General features: G+C 45.2%; 1 protein-coding gene across 1 annotated transcript in view; it reads left to right on the top strand.

Moving 5' to 3' along the window:
- The window catches only part of arhgef12a (Rho guanine nucleotide exchange factor (GEF) 12a), a 38,125-nt gene that overhangs the window by 4,456 nt on the left and 15,730 nt on the right, over positions 1 to 17,939 (top strand). Inside the window, exons 2-13 of the mRNA XM_079733207.1 lie at positions 7,102 to 7,122; positions 8,068 to 8,159; positions 11,710 to 11,808; positions 13,099 to 13,148; positions 13,367 to 13,424; positions 13,535 to 13,713; positions 13,960 to 14,031; positions 14,985 to 15,104; positions 15,567 to 15,677; positions 16,412 to 16,552; positions 17,229 to 17,330; positions 17,733 to 17,843. Of these exons, the coding sequence (XP_079589333.1) occupies positions 7,102 to 7,122; positions 8,068 to 8,159; positions 11,710 to 11,808; positions 13,099 to 13,148; positions 13,367 to 13,424; positions 13,535 to 13,713; positions 13,960 to 14,031; positions 14,985 to 15,104; positions 15,567 to 15,677; positions 16,412 to 16,552; positions 17,229 to 17,330; positions 17,733 to 17,843 (1,156 nt within the window). The remainder of the gene's footprint in view (positions 1 to 7,101; positions 7,123 to 8,067; positions 8,160 to 11,709; positions 11,809 to 13,098; positions 13,149 to 13,366; positions 13,425 to 13,534; positions 13,714 to 13,959; positions 14,032 to 14,984; positions 15,105 to 15,566; positions 15,678 to 16,411; positions 16,553 to 17,228; positions 17,331 to 17,732; positions 17,844 to 17,939) is intronic.

Here is a 17,939-nt window from a genome sequence, read left to right as displayed (position 1 = left end):
ATCTAGCATAACACATTATGATTTTGTTTTGATTCAATTACACATTATACATGCTGTATCACATTAGAATGATTGTTGTTGGACCAATCTTGCCTATTACATATTAAGCAACTTAATATGTAACTCTAAGTATTTCTACAGAATATCAGTGGCTGGCTGGCTTTACCCCGCAAGCTTTGGCCAAAAGGAGAGAACTAGACTGGGAGAGGGGGTGTCTTCTTCAATAGGCAGTGTCCTAGGGGTAGTGATGCCCGGGCAGGATGGGTGTTGGGCTTGGAGAGTTAGGCTCTAGCCAGCTTGGTGATGCTGATGCTTTTGGACAACCTCAGCTATTGTCCCCTATTTGCCCAGAGGGCTCCAGGGCCAAAATGTTACTTTCACTCCACGAAAGACAGGCTCACTACAATAGAGGAAAAGAGTACAACAAAAAAGTGTCATGTCCTCACATGTCTGTGCTATGGTCATGAACTAGGCTAGGCCCTTCAAGCTAATTGTTGTGCTTGCTGAGCGTCGAGGCTGCGCTGCTCACTACACAAAAGCACCCAGCTGCACCGGTGGGAGGAGTGGATCTCCTATATTGCCTCTGTTTCTAACGCCGGGATTTCAGGAGGAATCCAAAAGGGGCCGATAGGGTTGGTTCTGTTTTCTCAACGACACCGCGAGACGACGGGGGTCATCCAGCATCTGCACATGCACGTAATGCTTTGACTCGTATCCGACGAAGCGTGACACAGGAGAGACGGTGACTGGGTCTGACAGGGGATGTGATTTATGCATCTGCTCGCTTAAGAGTCTGCTCCTCCGTGCGCCTGTAGGATCAGCGACTGTACAACACGGCTTACCCGCTGCAACAGGCCCGACAGGCCTGGCAGTCAGAGGGTGGGCGACCCCGCTGCAGCACTGTGATTAATATCATTACCATCCCTGCTGAATCAGGGGATGTCTACCGGCGCTGCCACCAGCACAGCACCACCACCACTCATTTTCTCTCTCGGCGCTAATGAGTGTGTCAGGGCGTGCGGCCGCTTTGAGCAGACTGTCTGCACAGATTTTATGTTCAAATTAAAAAGGGCTTTGTGGAATCACAGATGTGGTGTTATGTGGGATGGGAGAGGTGGCGTTGGTCTGTGAACTCTGTGACTCCCCGCTTAAGGACTCGACGAAGGCCAAATGAAAAGAAGAGGAGGAACATAGTGGTGGTGATCATTTTGAATTGACTAGCTCTCTGAAAGGGGGTAGTATGCGTGGACTCATAAACTAATTAGAAAGGTGGATGCAAATGAATGCAAGCAGTACTTGAGTATATGCTGTTGAATAAATGATAATGCATTAATGTGTAACTACATGGAAGTTAAGGCAATGTCAATTAGGGGGAAGTTTGCATTTGACAGTGCTATTCAGGGGCTTTTGAAAAAGTATCCTTCCTGGGAAGAGGACATAAGCTCTTGTCACAATTGCTGCATTGCTTTTTCTAGAAGGGTATGTGTTTGTGTATGTGGAAAAGAAAAAAACAGCTGTTTGGCCATCTTTTACTATATCAGTAGTTATGTAATTATGGCTTTTCTGGTTAGTATGCAGTAAATTATTCCATCAGATTTCACAGGAAATCCATCCAGATGGCAGGCAATTACCGCAACGGGTATCTGTTGTATGGCATGGATATTGGCAATGTTCCCAAATTATGGTCTCCTTTACCTATATCTCCTCTATCGATGCATCATGAAATCAATTGGTTCTCGAGGTAGTTAGTGCTACACACTCCTTTAGCAGGACCTATAAACCCCGCTGCTGTGCTTGAGAGCTGATATTCCACCAGCCAGCTGTAGTGTCAAGTGTCACTATCATTTTGTGTTGGTAGACAGAGGTGCCATGTCACCTTCACATTTCAGAATATAGGCCCACTACCAGGGGCACACAACCTATGCTCAGTGGAAGTGGCAGAGAATTGGAAAGCCGGACATGTGACTTGTCAATGTTAACCCCCCCCAACCGGTGGTGGTGGAGAACGGCGGAGTGCGTAGCGTGAAGAAATGTCTATCCCCTGGCTCTCATGTCAGGAATCCTAATGAGGTTTATTGGGGCAGAAAGGGCACTGCTTTCCCCCCTGAGGCTGTAGCCAGAGACCCATCTCTCTTGTCTCTTACACACACACACACGCACACGCACACACACATGCACACCTCGGCCTGCTTCTTTATCTCTCCCTCTCTCCCTTGCAAACACACACTCTTGCTTTGTTTTTTTTTATTTTCTGTTGCCACCCTACATTATGCACAGATTCACTTATTCAACCAATCGGCTTCGCGCAACCGACGTCGCGTTGGGTTCAGACACTGTTTGGCGACATCGCTTGAGTTACGATGAATGTATTTGTCAGACCAGTCTAGGTGTTTCTAAAGAGAGGTGTTGCTCTGTTGTTATGGTGCCCCTACACACTGTGTGTGTGTGTGTGTGTGTGTGTGTGTGTGTGTGTGTGTGTGTGTGTGTGTGTGTGTGTGTGTGTGTGTGTGTGTGTGTGTGTGTGTGTGTAGATTAGATAACGAGCCGTGTGTGTTCTGGGGCGTTAGTCAGGCCCTTCAAGAGCCTCTATGATTACACTATTAGGAGGGAATCATAGCCTTTGTGCAAGAGGTGGTGTGAACGACTGGAGAAGGTGAGGAACACTGTCTGATCCATAGGCCGCTGACGCAAGAGCCGCACGTGTAATCCTCTGCCGTGGCAACATCGCGGGTCTTTTTGAACAGCTAACTTTTTTCCATCTGGCCAAGCAATCAGGGATGTCAAGTTTAGTGTTTGATAGGCACTGTTTTGAATATTCCTCTTTCCATTCCCCCGGGGGTTGTTCTGAAAACATCCCTACCCCCCACCCAGCACCCTTTGCTAGTCTCAGACAGACCCCTCCCTTCCAGCGACGCCACCGTAAAGTCTGTTTTCTTTGTAAAACGGGTGAGTTGCTTGAGGTTACCGCAGCTAGCTCAACCCAGTTCAACACAACAATAAGGCTCTCTGCCTCGAAGAGGCTGGCTAATGCGTATTAACACTGCTCACACACACCATACGTTTTAGTGTGCATAGAGTAATGCCAGGCTGGTTTTATTATTATAGCACGATATTGAAGTATTGTGATCCATAGATCTTGATAAGATGGTCAATAGCGAATTTCCACAGCAATAATGTTTCCATTCAAACTTACTGAAAAACTGCTGTTTTTATAACTTTGCTGTGCTTTTATACAGTAAACTGTTTAAAATATACCATATTCATTCAGTTTAGTATTTGTATTATTGCACCCGGGTTGCTGTATCCAAGTCTTGTTGTTTTTAATAAATAAAAGTGAATGAGTTGACTGCAAAAACTCTGACCTCAAGGGTGGGCGGTGTGAAACGATGCCTTATGTCAGTAGTGTCCATATATATAGCTGGATGTCAAATTCATACTCCCATTCATCCAAACGTCCTCTCGACTGAACAACCAGGGCAAGGAAGAGGGCTTTTTCTGTGCTCTTAAGGCATTTTGGAGAGAGACTTCATTAAAATGTGCCTGAGGCTCCTTGAAACCGGTTACTTTACAACATAGCCCAACAGAGCACATGGCCTCAGAGAGCCTCACAGACACTCGAATGAGACTTCAATGAGATTTGATGATACCCCTTTTATACGTGGCCCTCAAACAGGCAAGTAAAACGGCGACTAGGAAGGTGCCACCAAGAGAGGAATCCCCCTCCAGAAGACTAGGAGAGGGCTATAGTTGCCGGAAAGAGTCGCAGGCCAATCCGAATCTGATATTTCTCCTCCAAAGTCGCACTGTTGATTTTGGATTCTGACGAGTCGTCAGGCCTTTGAAGGGTAGCTTTTAGAATCATCTCTTTTTCTGGTACACTGATTTCAAGGGGAACTGCCAATAACCTCAAAAGATCCCACCCCCACCCCCGAAGCTTATGAGAGGGTTTGAAATTGTTTCTGTATGTCCGCTGTTTTCCCCCCTTCCACGTTTTCTTTTTTTTTTCCGTTTTCTTGCGATTCTCCCTCTCACAAAAATGGCTCTGTGTCAGAGTCCTTCTCTCTGGGCAGTTGGTCCCCCCCTCCTGCCTCCTCGACTGCCTCCGCGCTTCACTCTCTCCATGGTCTAGAGCCGGCCTCCTTTTGCTACCGCCGCTGCTGCAGTTGGCCCTCCGCTGCCACAGTTTTCCATCAAAACACCTAACCTCAATGGAGCATTCAAGCCCAGGCCCGCCCCAGCGCTGCCCCTCCCTCCCTCTCTCCTTTCCCACTCTGCTCCGGCTCGGCCTTCTCTCGCCCCTTTTCTCTCCCTTCAAACCTAATGGGCATGTCCAGGAAGAGGTCCCCGCTCACACTCTTAAAGACTTTCATTAGCTGGTTTTCAAGTACTGAGTGAGGGGCGGGACATTGATCCCTTAAGGACACAATTTGGAACAGAGGCCACTGTAGTTAAAGGGAAGCAGTGTCTTTTGGGGACAGGTTTGGCAGCTAGTTCTTAGCATTGCTGTATACTTAACATTTTCTGTGTAGCAGCTCACCCCCAGTTTAGCTGTGACCCGTCAGGTTCCATTTACAGACGTTACAGTTTGCCCAGTTTGGTGCATTTAAGCGGTAAGCATGTATGCCGATATATATTGATTAGGTGCCAAATCCACTCATTCCATAAATTGCTGGTTGGTAAGCTGCTATATTGATGAATCTGCTGTTGATGAATCTGCTGTTTAACATGAATCAAATCATGCTGATAATAAGATAATAATTTTGTTTTCTACAACTCAATCATCATAAAGGACAATTTCTGGATTTTTCACCCAGGACTCTATTTATGGATCATTTTGGGTCTGAGGCACTGATGCAGACATCATCTTTGAGTTTTTTCCAGTATTGAGCGAGAGCACTGCAGCCTTTATCGTATTTATATGTATGTGGACCCCTGCAGGACACACCAATAATTTAAATATAAATTATAATGCCATAAAGTACTTTAAAATATTCATACTCCCAAAACACAAAACATATTTTAATGATGTGCCGCGCAACTCTAAATAAATGTCAATGATGGTTATTTGTTGTTCAAGAAGAATGCATATGAAACTCTAATCCATTGGCTGATCTGTAAAGTTGATCTTGTTGCATGAAGGAGCATTCGAATAAGTTGACGGTGTGGCAATCGTCAGTTGCAATCATTCATGGTTGAAAGGACATGCCAGCATGTTATTAATTGGCTAAACTATATGTCTCTGTTCTCATGCGTCTGGCTGCTGTGTTGGTACTCTAGCCCTGTTTCAAATTCTCTCTGTGCTCCTGCCAAACTTGAACTAAACTAAAAGTCAGATGCACGTTAGCCTGATGCTCTGCTAGTGTGACGAATCCCCTTGATTTATTTGGCTGATCTAAAAGCCCAGTCATTAAGATGGTTTTGCTTTAAGATATGAATTTGCATACCGTTAGCGCCCTGTATATGCATTTTGTCTTGTGGTGGTGTAATTAAGGGAACCTTTAAAAGTTGGTGGAAAGGGATATCCACAGAGACTATAGTTTACAATGCAGTTCAAAATCAATATGAACTCTAATCTGTCACACATTAGCAGTGTGACAATACTTTTGAAAGAATTTTGCACTCCTCCTATCCATTCCTTGTCAGTATTCCTCCCATATTTACCCTTGTTTCCGTCTCACTGTCTTAACCGCCTCAAACTGAGGGCTCAAACGGATATTTGTGTGCCGTTACTAAGGGTTATCAAGGAAAAACCGTTGTAATTTTCTGTTTACAAATGACGTCAATTGAGTGCTACTGAATCATCTGTTGAATATTAAACTTTTTTATGATACACCCAGCGACATGATTCATATAATTCCACTGTCCTAGACCGTCTCAGATTCCTGACGCAGCCTCTTAAGACTTTCGCTTGGCTAGCCGTGCCTATTCTTCTATTCTTTTTTTTTAACGTTTGCCTACTCACAATTGCCTCCCGCCCCCACCCCACTTGCATGTGCGTACACATGGTCCCATCCAATGTGTGCAATACGTGCGGCAACTTTTCCATCCCTCCATCTTGGTGGAGGTTAAGAGGGGAGTGTGCTAGAGTAGGTAGACACTAGCTGTGTTCGGCGGAGGCTCTCTGGAACTTATTACAGTCGGGGTGCACTTCCATGAACGGGCCATTCAGCCGCTCTCTCGCACAGCCCTGAATGGGACACAGTGTCGCCAGGAGAGTTAATGTGGGCTGGTGAGCCGTAGGACCTTCCCATTACACGGGACCAGGGCTGCGCTGAAGCCTGTGCTCATGCTTACCGCTGGTGCATGTTGATGTGGTCTGGTGTTTGTGTTTAGCATTTCAATGGCCTCGCTATTCATCCACCCCAGGACTTGTCGTGAATATGTAATTGAAACCTACTTTGTTCCATAGTTTGTATTTATATTCCTTGATTGTGACATGCGATGCTTGAAGTTCAACTCTAATTGCAGCCATCGGTCTTCATGTGTTTCTGCACTCTGTGCCTTGGCCAGGGGTTTAAGCTAATTTACTGTAATGAAACGCCCATTGAGGAACGTTTAGACACAACAGTCTGTTCTAATACGCACTACGCACTATCACAGCATTTCAATGTGTTGTCTATCGAAAAGCATATTGAACCCCATCTTTCCCTGAAAGGTGTTGACATCCTCTCCAGTGAATTCATTTATTCTCATCTTCAAACCATCTTTGGATCTAATCAGCCTCAAGCCAGTCTGTATCAAGAAATGTGCCATGGACATGGATATAATTATGATAAAGCTGTGACCTAAACTAGGAACAAGGCAACGCACGCACGCACACATGCACGCACACATGCTGGGCTGAGATGCAGGGGGGCATTTGACCTGGTAAAGACTTTAATCTGCAGCTGACGGAGCCAGATGTTTGATCAGGATTAGTGTGTTTACTGTCTTGTAGTCCTGTGAGACTGTAGGATAGGCGTCTTGTTTTGTCCTTCCTTTGTACCTCAAACATGGGCAGCGGAGCAAGGATTTTGATCGCTTTAATGATGCCTATGAAGTATATCCTATGATGTTGGTAGTGTCGGATAATGACGAGCTCCCCTCTGTTCTTCCTTGCAGGTTTCCTAAGAAAGCGATCAGGTAAGGATGAATTTTCTTATTCTCTTTAACATAGACGCAGCAGCATATACCATGCATGTTATGAATGAGATTACAACTAGCGCTCAGGTTGTAGGAGCTGAGCTTGGGTTTTAGCATGGGCGGCAACACAGTGGTTGTCAGAGGCAAGCTCTCTCTCTCTCTCTCTCTCTCTCTCTCTCTCTCTCTCTCTCTCTCTCTCTCTCTCTCTCTCTCTCTCTCTCTCTCTCTCTCTCTCTCTCTCTCTCTCTCTCTCTCTCTCATGCACATCCACAGACAAACATGCACACACATGCACACAGAGGGGGGGACAAAGGGGTCCCTTTTTCTATGCGCGGCCCATCTCTGCCTTCCACTATGAAAAGAACAGAGGCCTTTCACAGTCGGGGCCAGCGAATGCAGAGGCGGCCATGCACGGCCCCCGTGGAGGTCTGAGCCGGGGGTCTGGCCCCCGTGGCACCTCCCTCTGAGGGGCAGCCTTTCTCCGGGCGTGCTCCCGGGGCACCCGGTGGGGCAGCTCCACATCCTCTCTGCAGCCACTTTACACAGCAGACAGTAGACACACTCAGTGGGATTCATACTCTCCGGTCCGACGCTCCGCCACCGGGGCACGCAAAACAACTGAAAGCCCTGTGTGTGGGCTGCCCTCTGTCCATGTCAAGCATTAGCCGGACACTAGACTGGAGTAGCTTGTGGGGTAGATTATACCGGGTCTGCTGGAAACGTGCAGTTCATTATCAGGGTCTTCTCGACCGTCATCGAGATCGCACAAAAGTGGTGCTATGCTCGGTGAGAGGGTATCCTCTAGAGCGGTCCTCCACATTGGGGTTTAGCAGGGAGCGTCCTGTCTAGAATGGTTGTGCTTCAGGAAGTCGCCTCGGATTAGAGCACAATGTATGTTATTGTTGTTGGGTTTTTACTGTGTAACACATTTTTGTCTTTGTCCAGAACGAGCAGCATTCTCAGTAAAGATCACCCACCAGACAAGAAGCCCAAAAGTGATAAATCCCCACTTCCCTCGAATGAGTTTGACCCTACAGGTAAGTTCTCTCCACCTTTCTCACTCCCTCTCTCTCCCTCTCTTATCCCATGAATGGTGTGATGGTGGTGTGTACAAAGCATGATGGGATTCATAATGGGGGAGCGTGCACTTTTCTCATTTCTCCTATAAAACTAATTTGGGCCCACTGATTTTAATCTTGTTGCATCCGAGGTTGCTCGTAAGCCCTCGATATATCATTAGGGCTAACGGGTTTCGCACTTTATTGTGCATCTCCTCTAATGGCTAATGGATAAAAAAGAGGATGTTTGAGCAAGACCGTTTTATGACAGTCTATCCATCTATTTTATACAACCTTTGGTTTGATAGACAACATAAGCTGACCCTGTCAGCGTGGGCTGTGCGGCCATGCGTTCAATGTCCATATGGTCCTTTTCATTCCACACACATCCTCCTGCTGTGGGTCATCGTGCCGTATGCTGTTGTAATTTATTTTCATGCTTTAAATCTTTGACTAGTCCTGGTATGGTTTTCAATAACACTAAGATGGCGATGGTGCAGAAACACTAAACGTTTGGTGTGGGATTCTGACTCTCCTTGTGTTGAAATTGGTCAGCAAGGACGATAGTATGATTTGAGGTTTGTCCAAAGCCTCTGTTTTGAAAATAAGAGTCGGAAAATCCCTTCCCATTCCTGCTGGCTTATCTTCCTGTGATGCAACAAAATATGGAATAGATGTGTGCCCTGGGACTGTTACACAAGACATTGTTCACTGTTTTTCGTCTCGTCTGTTATCGGCCCTGCCGTCAATTTGTCTGACGGAATTTAATTGGTTGTCTGCGTTCATACTCACTGAGTCAGCAAAGGACAGATCAGCCAGAGAGCATTTTCTGTTATGATTTGGTTCATAACCTAATCCTCTTCTCTAGTTCCTTACTTTATCTTTATTTCTATAACCAGACATTTTGACAATATCTGGTCATGTCCTTTTGTTCTCTGATGCATGTCCACGTTTCAACGATTCCTATCACAATCTATACCTCTCTTGTTGTCTTCAAATTGCATGACCTTTTCAACAGACTTTCATGGCTTCCAAATAGTGTTTGATATTGTCGAAAATCAGTGAAATGCATTTAAGATCCAACTCCTACGAAATGATTAACAATGTCATTTTAAGGAACACAGACAATTCTGACACATTTTTGGCAATACATTTCCCAATGACACTTCTAAAGGCAATGCAGGTCATGTTAGAGCTGCAGGCACTAACTAGTCATTACATCACTGCAAATTGCCATAAACAAAGCCATGCTAGTTCTTTAGTGACACTCGTCAGTTCACCCCGTTGCCGCCGCATTGTGTTCTTAGGTCATACCGCTGTCTTCACATTGTGTTTTATGAGGTTATAAATATCATTTGTTTAATATTTTTTCTCTTTCCATCATTTTCTCCCTCATGATTTATCTCTTTTCCTGTGTTTCCTTTTACTCTGTTGTTTTGTGCGTGTATGTGTACGCGTGCGAACGTGATGTTGGTTTGTCTGTTCGTTCATTTGTGTGTGTGTGTGTGTGTGTGTGTGTGTGTGTGTGCGTGTGACTGTGTGTCTGCGTTGCCCTTGCTGTCTCTGCTCTGTGCTGGGCATTGTGCTGGGTCTGTGGGCAGAGGCTGTGGTGGAGCAGAGGAGTGGCAGTGTGCTGGCGGAGGGGAAGGCTGAGTCCTGTGGTAAGACGCTCCTGCCAGGAGGGGTGGTGTGACGTTGGCTGCCTCTATTCACACTTCTGACTCACTCACTCCAGGGTGAAGTTGCCTCTAGGTGTTTACTTACTCCCAAGTGGAGCAATAAGGTCAAAACTGCCCCACCAGGATATTACTAGAGCATCATTCTGTCATGAAACTCCTAGACACCATTCTAAACAGGGAGGATTGTTTCAGATGCTAAAGCCGTAATGGAAAATAATATGCATGGGTTGTGTGTTGCAAATCACAGAAACAGCGCCATCCCCAGTAGTGTTATGTGGCTGTCAATGACTAATTTAAAGCATAATAAAAACTGGCTTTACAATGTTAAACTCATATAAACATATAAGCAGATGAACGTGCCCAAATATATAGATTTTTTGCATATTTCAAACACAGTTGGATGTATTTCAACACGAGATGTTTGCTTCATATTACTCATGTTAGCCTCTGGGGATATGTCTTCCTGTTCAGTTGAACCTTTTTAATGTCAGCGAAGACAGGGAAGCCTGATCACTGATCATTTCAGAGCTTTTATTCATATAGACTCCCTCGATCGTATTGTTGACACTTCGAACTCCAGACCGGTAGCAACCTGTTTAGCATGGGAACGAGACAGACGATCAACAGCTAGAGGCAACTTCACTCCACGTTCCTAAGCCATACTGCTTCCTCGACCTCTTCTGGTCTCTCTCTCTCCCTCTCCTACCCCCCTTTTTTTCTCCACCTTTCCCTTCTGAAATTCCCTGCCCCTTGCCCTGGGCTTTCCTCTCTAACCTCAAGCCCTGTGTATGATCCTTCTCCCCCTGGCGCCTCTAACCCCCTACTTCAGGGCCACAGGCTGCTTATTGACACACCTCTGTAGTTGAAACGGCACTGCCTAGCTAAAGGGAGATGGGAAGAAAATAGTCAAGTTTAAAGGGTCCACCCACATCACGTCACTCAGTCTTTTAACGACGATGTTGGAGTTAAACCATACATCTGTGCATGTACTGTCATACACAGCTTGCAGTGTGCCATGTTTGGTTCCAGACAGCAGACAAGATGGTAGATAAGGATGTGTCTGGCATGGTTTTATCTTTGTATCGTCACGCTGGCGCAATAATACACGAACAACCAGGAAAGTAACATTCTGTGCCCTGAACCGGGACCAATCAAAAAACGGTATATGTTTACATTTTCGGCAGACATAAATGAGAAGCATGTCAAATTAAATGGTTTACAAAGTTTGAACGCTGTTTCTGATGAGAATTCTGTTATGTTCTTGGTTGAATTGGTGTGTGGTTTGTGTGTGTCAGCCTCTGTACGGAGATCACAACACCTATTACAGAGCTCTAGCTGACCAAGATGGCATAATAACCACTCAGGATCCGAGTCATGCTCCGTTATTCCTCTCAGAAAACAATCTTCTGTATAGACCAAGCAGCAAGACTCCGGTTCATATATAAATGCTTAATCCAACTAACTGCGATGGCTTTGTTACTCATCAACCAGATGTTTCCACACCTCAGGGTGTGAGACTTGGTGTTGATCGATTATTTATTTCTTTTTAACCAAATCTGAAACAAATGTCATTGAGAACATGACTATTAACATTGCTGACCGTGTGGCTTTTTACTGCACATGAATGCTCACAGATCATTCAAGGGCCTTTTTTTATAAACCAAGCAATGCAGTTCACTGCCCGCATACAGGGACTGCAGCTGCACCGTCTGAACGCAAACGTCCTTGTAATAATAAATACAAAGTTGTCGCCAGGACTATCCACAGATTGGTAACCTGGGAACCTTTCCAGCTCGGGCTTCCTGGTCCTGTTAACTGCATTGTTGTGTCCTTCTTTGTCTCCCCCGCAGGTCTGGTTCAACGATGTGTAATCATCCAGAAAGATGAAAATGGCTTTGGGCTCACTGTCAGCGGTGACAACCCGGTGTTTGTGCAGCTCGTCAAAGAAGGTAAAAAAAAGAGTTAAACGTCTCACGGTGGAATGAACACCGAAAAAAAGGTAGAGGGAAGAGTGTGATGTTATACCCGTCGTGGATATTGCTGGGATAGGCGGTCAGTTGTAGACATCCCCTGCACGCCCTGACACGTGAAAAACACCAGCACTTATTCTGAAGGGCGTTTCGAGCCTTGATGCATCCGCGGTTACACCTGAGTTCTTCCTTTGCTTTGGCCCTGGCCTTTTGTCATCAGTTTTTTTCATAAGGCCTCTCGCCAGGCTGCCGCCATGTCCTTTCGTGTCTTCTCTGCCTAGCACTAGAGGCTCATGGGAGATTTTAATGAATATCAGTAGGCAAAGGGAGGCAGAGACAACAAGGGAGCGGCCAGCCACTGGGTTTGTTTTGTCCTTGCTAAGACAATGGCCTGATATAGGGCTTGTTTAGAGCCCTGTCTTCTTAAATGTGATTGCTTTAAAACTCATTCATAGGCTGGAAACGGTCGTTAGTGCAAATTTATAATTTTGGCGAAATGCTTCACATTGTCGATGGGTTTTGTGCTTATTCCGCCTTTTGTAAGAGGATTTATATATTTTTTGGCTGAGAAGGAAGTTTATGGTCTTAACTTTCATACAAATTCATAATTGTGATGTGCTATAATGTGTTGTCATTAAAAGCCATTGTGTTCTGGCCAGAGACAGAGCACATCAAGCAGTTGAGTCTCATGGGACCACATTCAAGAGTTACAGGGCGTGATGGATAGGCTAGAATATAAAAGTCACGGCCTTTCAATTCAAGGATGATTTAGCCTTGTCAACAAAGGACTGTCTCAAAACAATAAGCCACCAGAACAGTGCTTAAGTTGTGACACATGGATAAATATATATATATATATATTTTAAACAGAAAGATGGTGCGCTGCATTAATCGCACAAAGGGTTTAGGAACACGAGTGTCTTTGGTTGTTTGGATGACAGCTATGTAGTAGCAGGCGCTACCGTCTCTCCACAGACTTAGTGGTAGATCTCATAATAACCAGTCTGGGCCTAAATCCCTTATTTGGGGTGGAGCTGAGAAACAGGTCCTTCTTGTCCTATAACCACTGTTATGGTCTTTAAAAAATAAAATGCTCATAAATAGTCAATCTGCCACATCTTAGGTGTAAGGTGTTACAGTGTATACGTTGTGAAACTGTCAGAATGAACATTCACTTGGGAGTCTGCCTTCTAAATGTTTTTATTGTTTAATTGGTTTTGCAGCTTTTCTTCGGTTCTGTTTGACTAACTGCTTGTTCTGTGTGACCAGATGGGGCTGCCATGCGGGCAGGTGTTCAGACAGGAGACCGCATCATCAAGGTATTGTGTCTGTCTGACTATGTGCTCCAAAAACTGCCAACGTCACATGTCTTTTCCTTTTTTTTCCTTTCTCTTTTTTGTGTTAGTTAAAGCGGAGCACTTTGGCTCGCTGCTGCCACCTTCTGGTGGGGCCAGGAATCTATATGTTGGCTGTGTTTCAATGCATTCAATATTCTCTCTTTGCTCCATATAACGCCTATGGTTAATGTTTTATTCAGGTGAACGGGACCCTGGTGACGCATTCGAATCACGTTGAAGTGGTGAAGCTCATCAAATGTGAGTCCTTGCACTGTCTCCACGCTTATGCCATCGCAGGCAGTAGTTTACCCGTGAGTGAATGCATGCTCCTACAACTTCGATGTAACTCCTGTGCCTCCTGCCTCCAGCGGGCTCCTATGTGGCCCTCACGGTGCTGGGGCGGCCCCCGGGGCTTGCCCAGATCCCCCTCTCAGAGGCGGAGTCGGAGATGCTGGGCTTGAGCGTCTCCTCCCCCAACTCTCCCGCCACCGAGCGCCCCTACAGTCCCCTGGACAGGCTCTCCTCAAACATGACCCCGTCGCCATGGGTACCGGCTCTCCTTCTTGTGTTCATCTTCTTTAAAAAAAGAAAAAAAGTATATTTGCCAGACTTGAATTTTTCCATTCCTTGCATTTGGTTCTTCATTTAAGGGGACTATGTAAATATGGTAGGAACACGTGGCTGTGTAGTGTTGGGTCTACTGGTCCCAGATGCTTTTCTTGCCTAGGATGATGGTAGCGGTCTAAACAACCAGTAGTGTGATAACCATAGGTCCTATTACCTTATTCCTCAGGATGATACTAGCGGTGTCTACACCCAGAAAGCCTTGCAGCGGATGATCTCAAAGGAGCAGCAGGAGTTGCAGGTGGGCAGGCTTTCGATCAGATGATAGTCCTTTACGCCGGTCTTTGTATTATGAATGCTTGTTTGCACTGCCTTGACGATTCATATTTTCTATCTTTTTTTACACTGTTAGAGAATCACTTCCTCAAGGTATGAGCAAGGTATTAGCTTGCTTGAGTCTATGAGCTGCACAAAGACATTTCTTATGTAGGTTACCACTATAATGATATACATACTATTACTGATTATACATAATTCCAACCCTACAGAGGCTCCCAGTATTCACATAATAATAATAATAATATAATGCCCATTGAATATTAGTCAATTTAATAGCAAATTCTCTTTCAAATACCATTTGAGAATGCACTATTTAAATTTGTGAGTAGGGAATGGACATACCTACTGTATGAATGCAATGATTGTAATACCCATGAATGTAATAACTTTATCTGAATAATTTGTTGTTGATGATGTTGATAATGATTTATTCCTTTTTATATTATCATTATTACCTGAATTATGATTTGTATCTTGTGTATTGTTATGTTTTGTGTCTTTATGTGTTGACCCCAGGAAGACTAGCTTGTCCCACTTTGGTGACAACTAATGGGGTTTCTTTTAAACAATAAAAAACAATAAAAAACATACACACACATAATCGCACCATTAAGGCGGTGTGTGTGACCCAGGTTCGATTCCAGCCCGTGGTCATTTGCTTCATATCCTCTCTCTCTCCCTTATCTGACTCGCATAACTCTCACTGTATCTGTATTGAATAAAGCATAACAATCCAGAAATAAAAATTCGAAGATAGAGGATATTTCAAACTGAAGTGCGCCTTTATGTTGATTCTAGGTTTTATACATTATGTTGTTGTGGCTCTTAAAATGTGTAGGTCAATAGGCCGTCTTCAAGCATTGCCATTGCCAACACTTGCTAACAACCCAGCCCTCCACCCCCTCTGCCCCACAGGCAATGAAGGAGGAGTACAGCAGGAACCCCTCCCCCAAACTACTGAAAGACATCCAGGAAGCTAAGAAACACATTCCTCATCTGCAGGGCCAGTACCTCAAGGCCAACGGGGCAGCACAGGTAATCCCAACACGACAGATAGCCCACAATCCACAGGGTATTTTTTTTAAATGGCGCAGCAAATGGAAGAATTTTAGCTCTTGTAGAGTTTTGTTTCATTCAGCCATGGTGCATTAAGGAATTGTTCCAGGCATACATTAATCCTTATCCCATCCCAGGATTAGTTGGGGAAAATACTCCTTTGTGTCAGTGTGACACACCGTATTATAACACTCGTTATCATACTCACTTGTTTGTTGCATCTTTTGGCTCTGCTCTGAAATCTCAATCGAAAAAATAGCAGGGATGTTTATCTATAAGGATTAATAGTGGGTATAATAGAGTATTACAAGTGCATCCAATTAGGTGGTCATTTTGTCGTTAACAAACTTAATTGTTTGTTGAATGATTATGAACTCCCTCGGTTCTAATTGGGTTATTTATAATTGGTGACAGAGCTGGCATTGTCATGTGATACCTCAGGAGGCGCTTCCAGGCGGCGATGTGGAGGACGGTGGCACTTTCAACCCAGAGCTCAGCTCCTCCTCCTCCAGGGGAGACTACAGCACAGACGCCTCCTGGAGCAGCTCTCCTGTAGGTTCCCACTTACCCCAGCTGGCCATCTGATTAATCTAAAGCCCTCTACACTCGCATCTACTGTACTTCCTGCTTCCTCACCATCCAGCGGCTCTTTGAAAGCCAAATTGCAACGCAATGTCAACCAACGATTAACAAGGTCGAGGATGGATGGAAAATTGATGGAACGACGGATTTGTAATTATTTTAGAAGTATATTTTTTTAGTGAGGCCTTTTCTTGAAGGATTTCCTTTCCACTGGGGTACTGAGGGTCTGTGTGTGGCACAGAACAATTTTTAACTCTTTAATTACATGTTGGGTTTAGTTTTGCTTATTGTCCTTGCACTTTCAAAAAGCTTTATAGGTTCCCATTCAAAGTATACTCATTAACACGACCTCTCCAGACAAGCAAGAATATAACAATATATATATATATATATATTTATAGTTTAGTAATTCAATGGGTTAGTAGGATTTACAGGCCGTGTTAAATATAATGGCAATGCCATCATAATATATACTCTTACACTACACAACATATAATTACATCATATATTACCCGAGGTCTTCCAAAAACACAGAACACACACACACACATCTTTCAAACAATAATGACATACAATAATGTATTTCCTGTCAAATCAAATCGAGGTTAGCTTGGCATCTATGGTGCCTCTTAAAAAATAATGACCCGACCCATCATCGGTGGTTGACATTTGCATTAACCCCCACATCCACCAACCTCCTCCAGGTGCAGCTTCTTCGTGGCTTCGGCCTGGGGACTCCAGAAAGCCTGCACCAACGGGTGGAGTCGTGCCCCAGCCCCAAGGGCACCCCCAGGCACAGCTTCCACTCCTGCCACTCCCCGGACGTGGAGGATCCCGCGGACCTGGTAGGCCAACGGTTCAAATTGGATTTCTAATTCCTATTCAACTCCCCTCTCCCCTGCGATTGGTCATTATCTGTGCGTATTGGTATCGCGGTGTTGGAGAAAAGCCCTAAGTGGATGGCGATGTAGTGTGCATACTTGATGATCCGGCCTGTGGTTTTGTGTCAGTATCGGTAATGAGTTAGTAACCTTTTGTTGTCTTGCTTCCAGTCAGCCTCTCGTTTCATTGCAGCCTCCAATTTCTCCCCAGTTATAGTAAACGTCCACGCCGTCACACAACCCCACTAATGAGCCCAAGGGGTTCACCCCAGAGACCACCATGTCCTTGCCATACGAGGAGCCGAGACGTTTGACAGTGGAGATTTTGAATAGATCTAATCATGTTGACAATTATAACCCAGGCAATTAGCAGAAAAAAAAAACCAGAGACTGTTTCTGTAAGCTCATTAAGAGTTGGCATTTTGAACTCCGCGGCAATGTCGTTATTATGAGTGTGTCTCGCAAACATGTGAATAATCGTCCTATCCTCCCTACATTAGGCTTGTTTATCTCGTGGCCCGATAGCGTTAATGCACATGATCCATGCATACAATTAATGTGTACACCCAATCCACGCAGACCACAGAGTCTGGTGTTTGACCATTCCACCTTATCCTCCCCATCCTCCCCCGCCCTGCAGGATCCAACGTCCCCCAGTGCCGTCAGCAGCCCCTCGTCCTCCCGTCTCGTCACCCAGATCATCGGAGCGGAGGACGACTATTTTGATTCGGACCAGGAGCAGGTAAGCCACCGGCTTGAAGACGAGATACTGCTCTCATTTGCAACGGTGACCATTTAAAAACACTGCTGCCAATGGATGGATGGAGCTTGAAAGACCGGCCATCAAGTCAGCGTCACAACGTGGTCAAGATATTTTCTTTCTGAGGTCTAATTAGTGGTTACATTTAGATTTTTTTAATGAGGATATTCTGGTGTCGCCAAGACCAAAATCGGCGTCAACCGGCAAACTCATAACTCTTGAATACTTCTCCTGACTCCCTGAGTCGCTTGCCTACTTTCTGCTGCTTCTCCTAGTCATAACTGTCTGGCCAAACTGTGCAGAGGGTGGAGAAGGCCACCAGCCTGGCATGGCATGGCATTGCATGGCGAGGGCGGAAGATAACGCCGACTCTCTCTCTTTCAGACAAACGGCCAGTGTAACAGCTTCCAGAGCATCGAGCTGATCAAGTCGCGGCCCGCCCATCTAGCGGCCTTCCTGCACCACGTCATCTCTCAGTTCGACCCCGCTCCACTGGTGAGAGACCCTCCGCCTCCACCCCATCCCTTTAATACCAGTTTAAGATATAAAGACAGGTGTTGACATGTTTTATCTCCCCCATCCCTTTAATAC

The sequence above is a fragment of the Pollachius pollachius genome (genome assembly GCF_949987615.1).
Source record: "Pollachius pollachius genome assembly, chromosome: 3".
NCBI classification, from domain to species: Eukaryota; Metazoa; Chordata; class Actinopteri; order Gadiformes; family Gadidae; genus Pollachius; species Pollachius pollachius.
The sequence above is the reverse complement of the archived record's forward strand: the minus strand, read 5'-3'. Positions and strand labels throughout refer to the sequence as shown.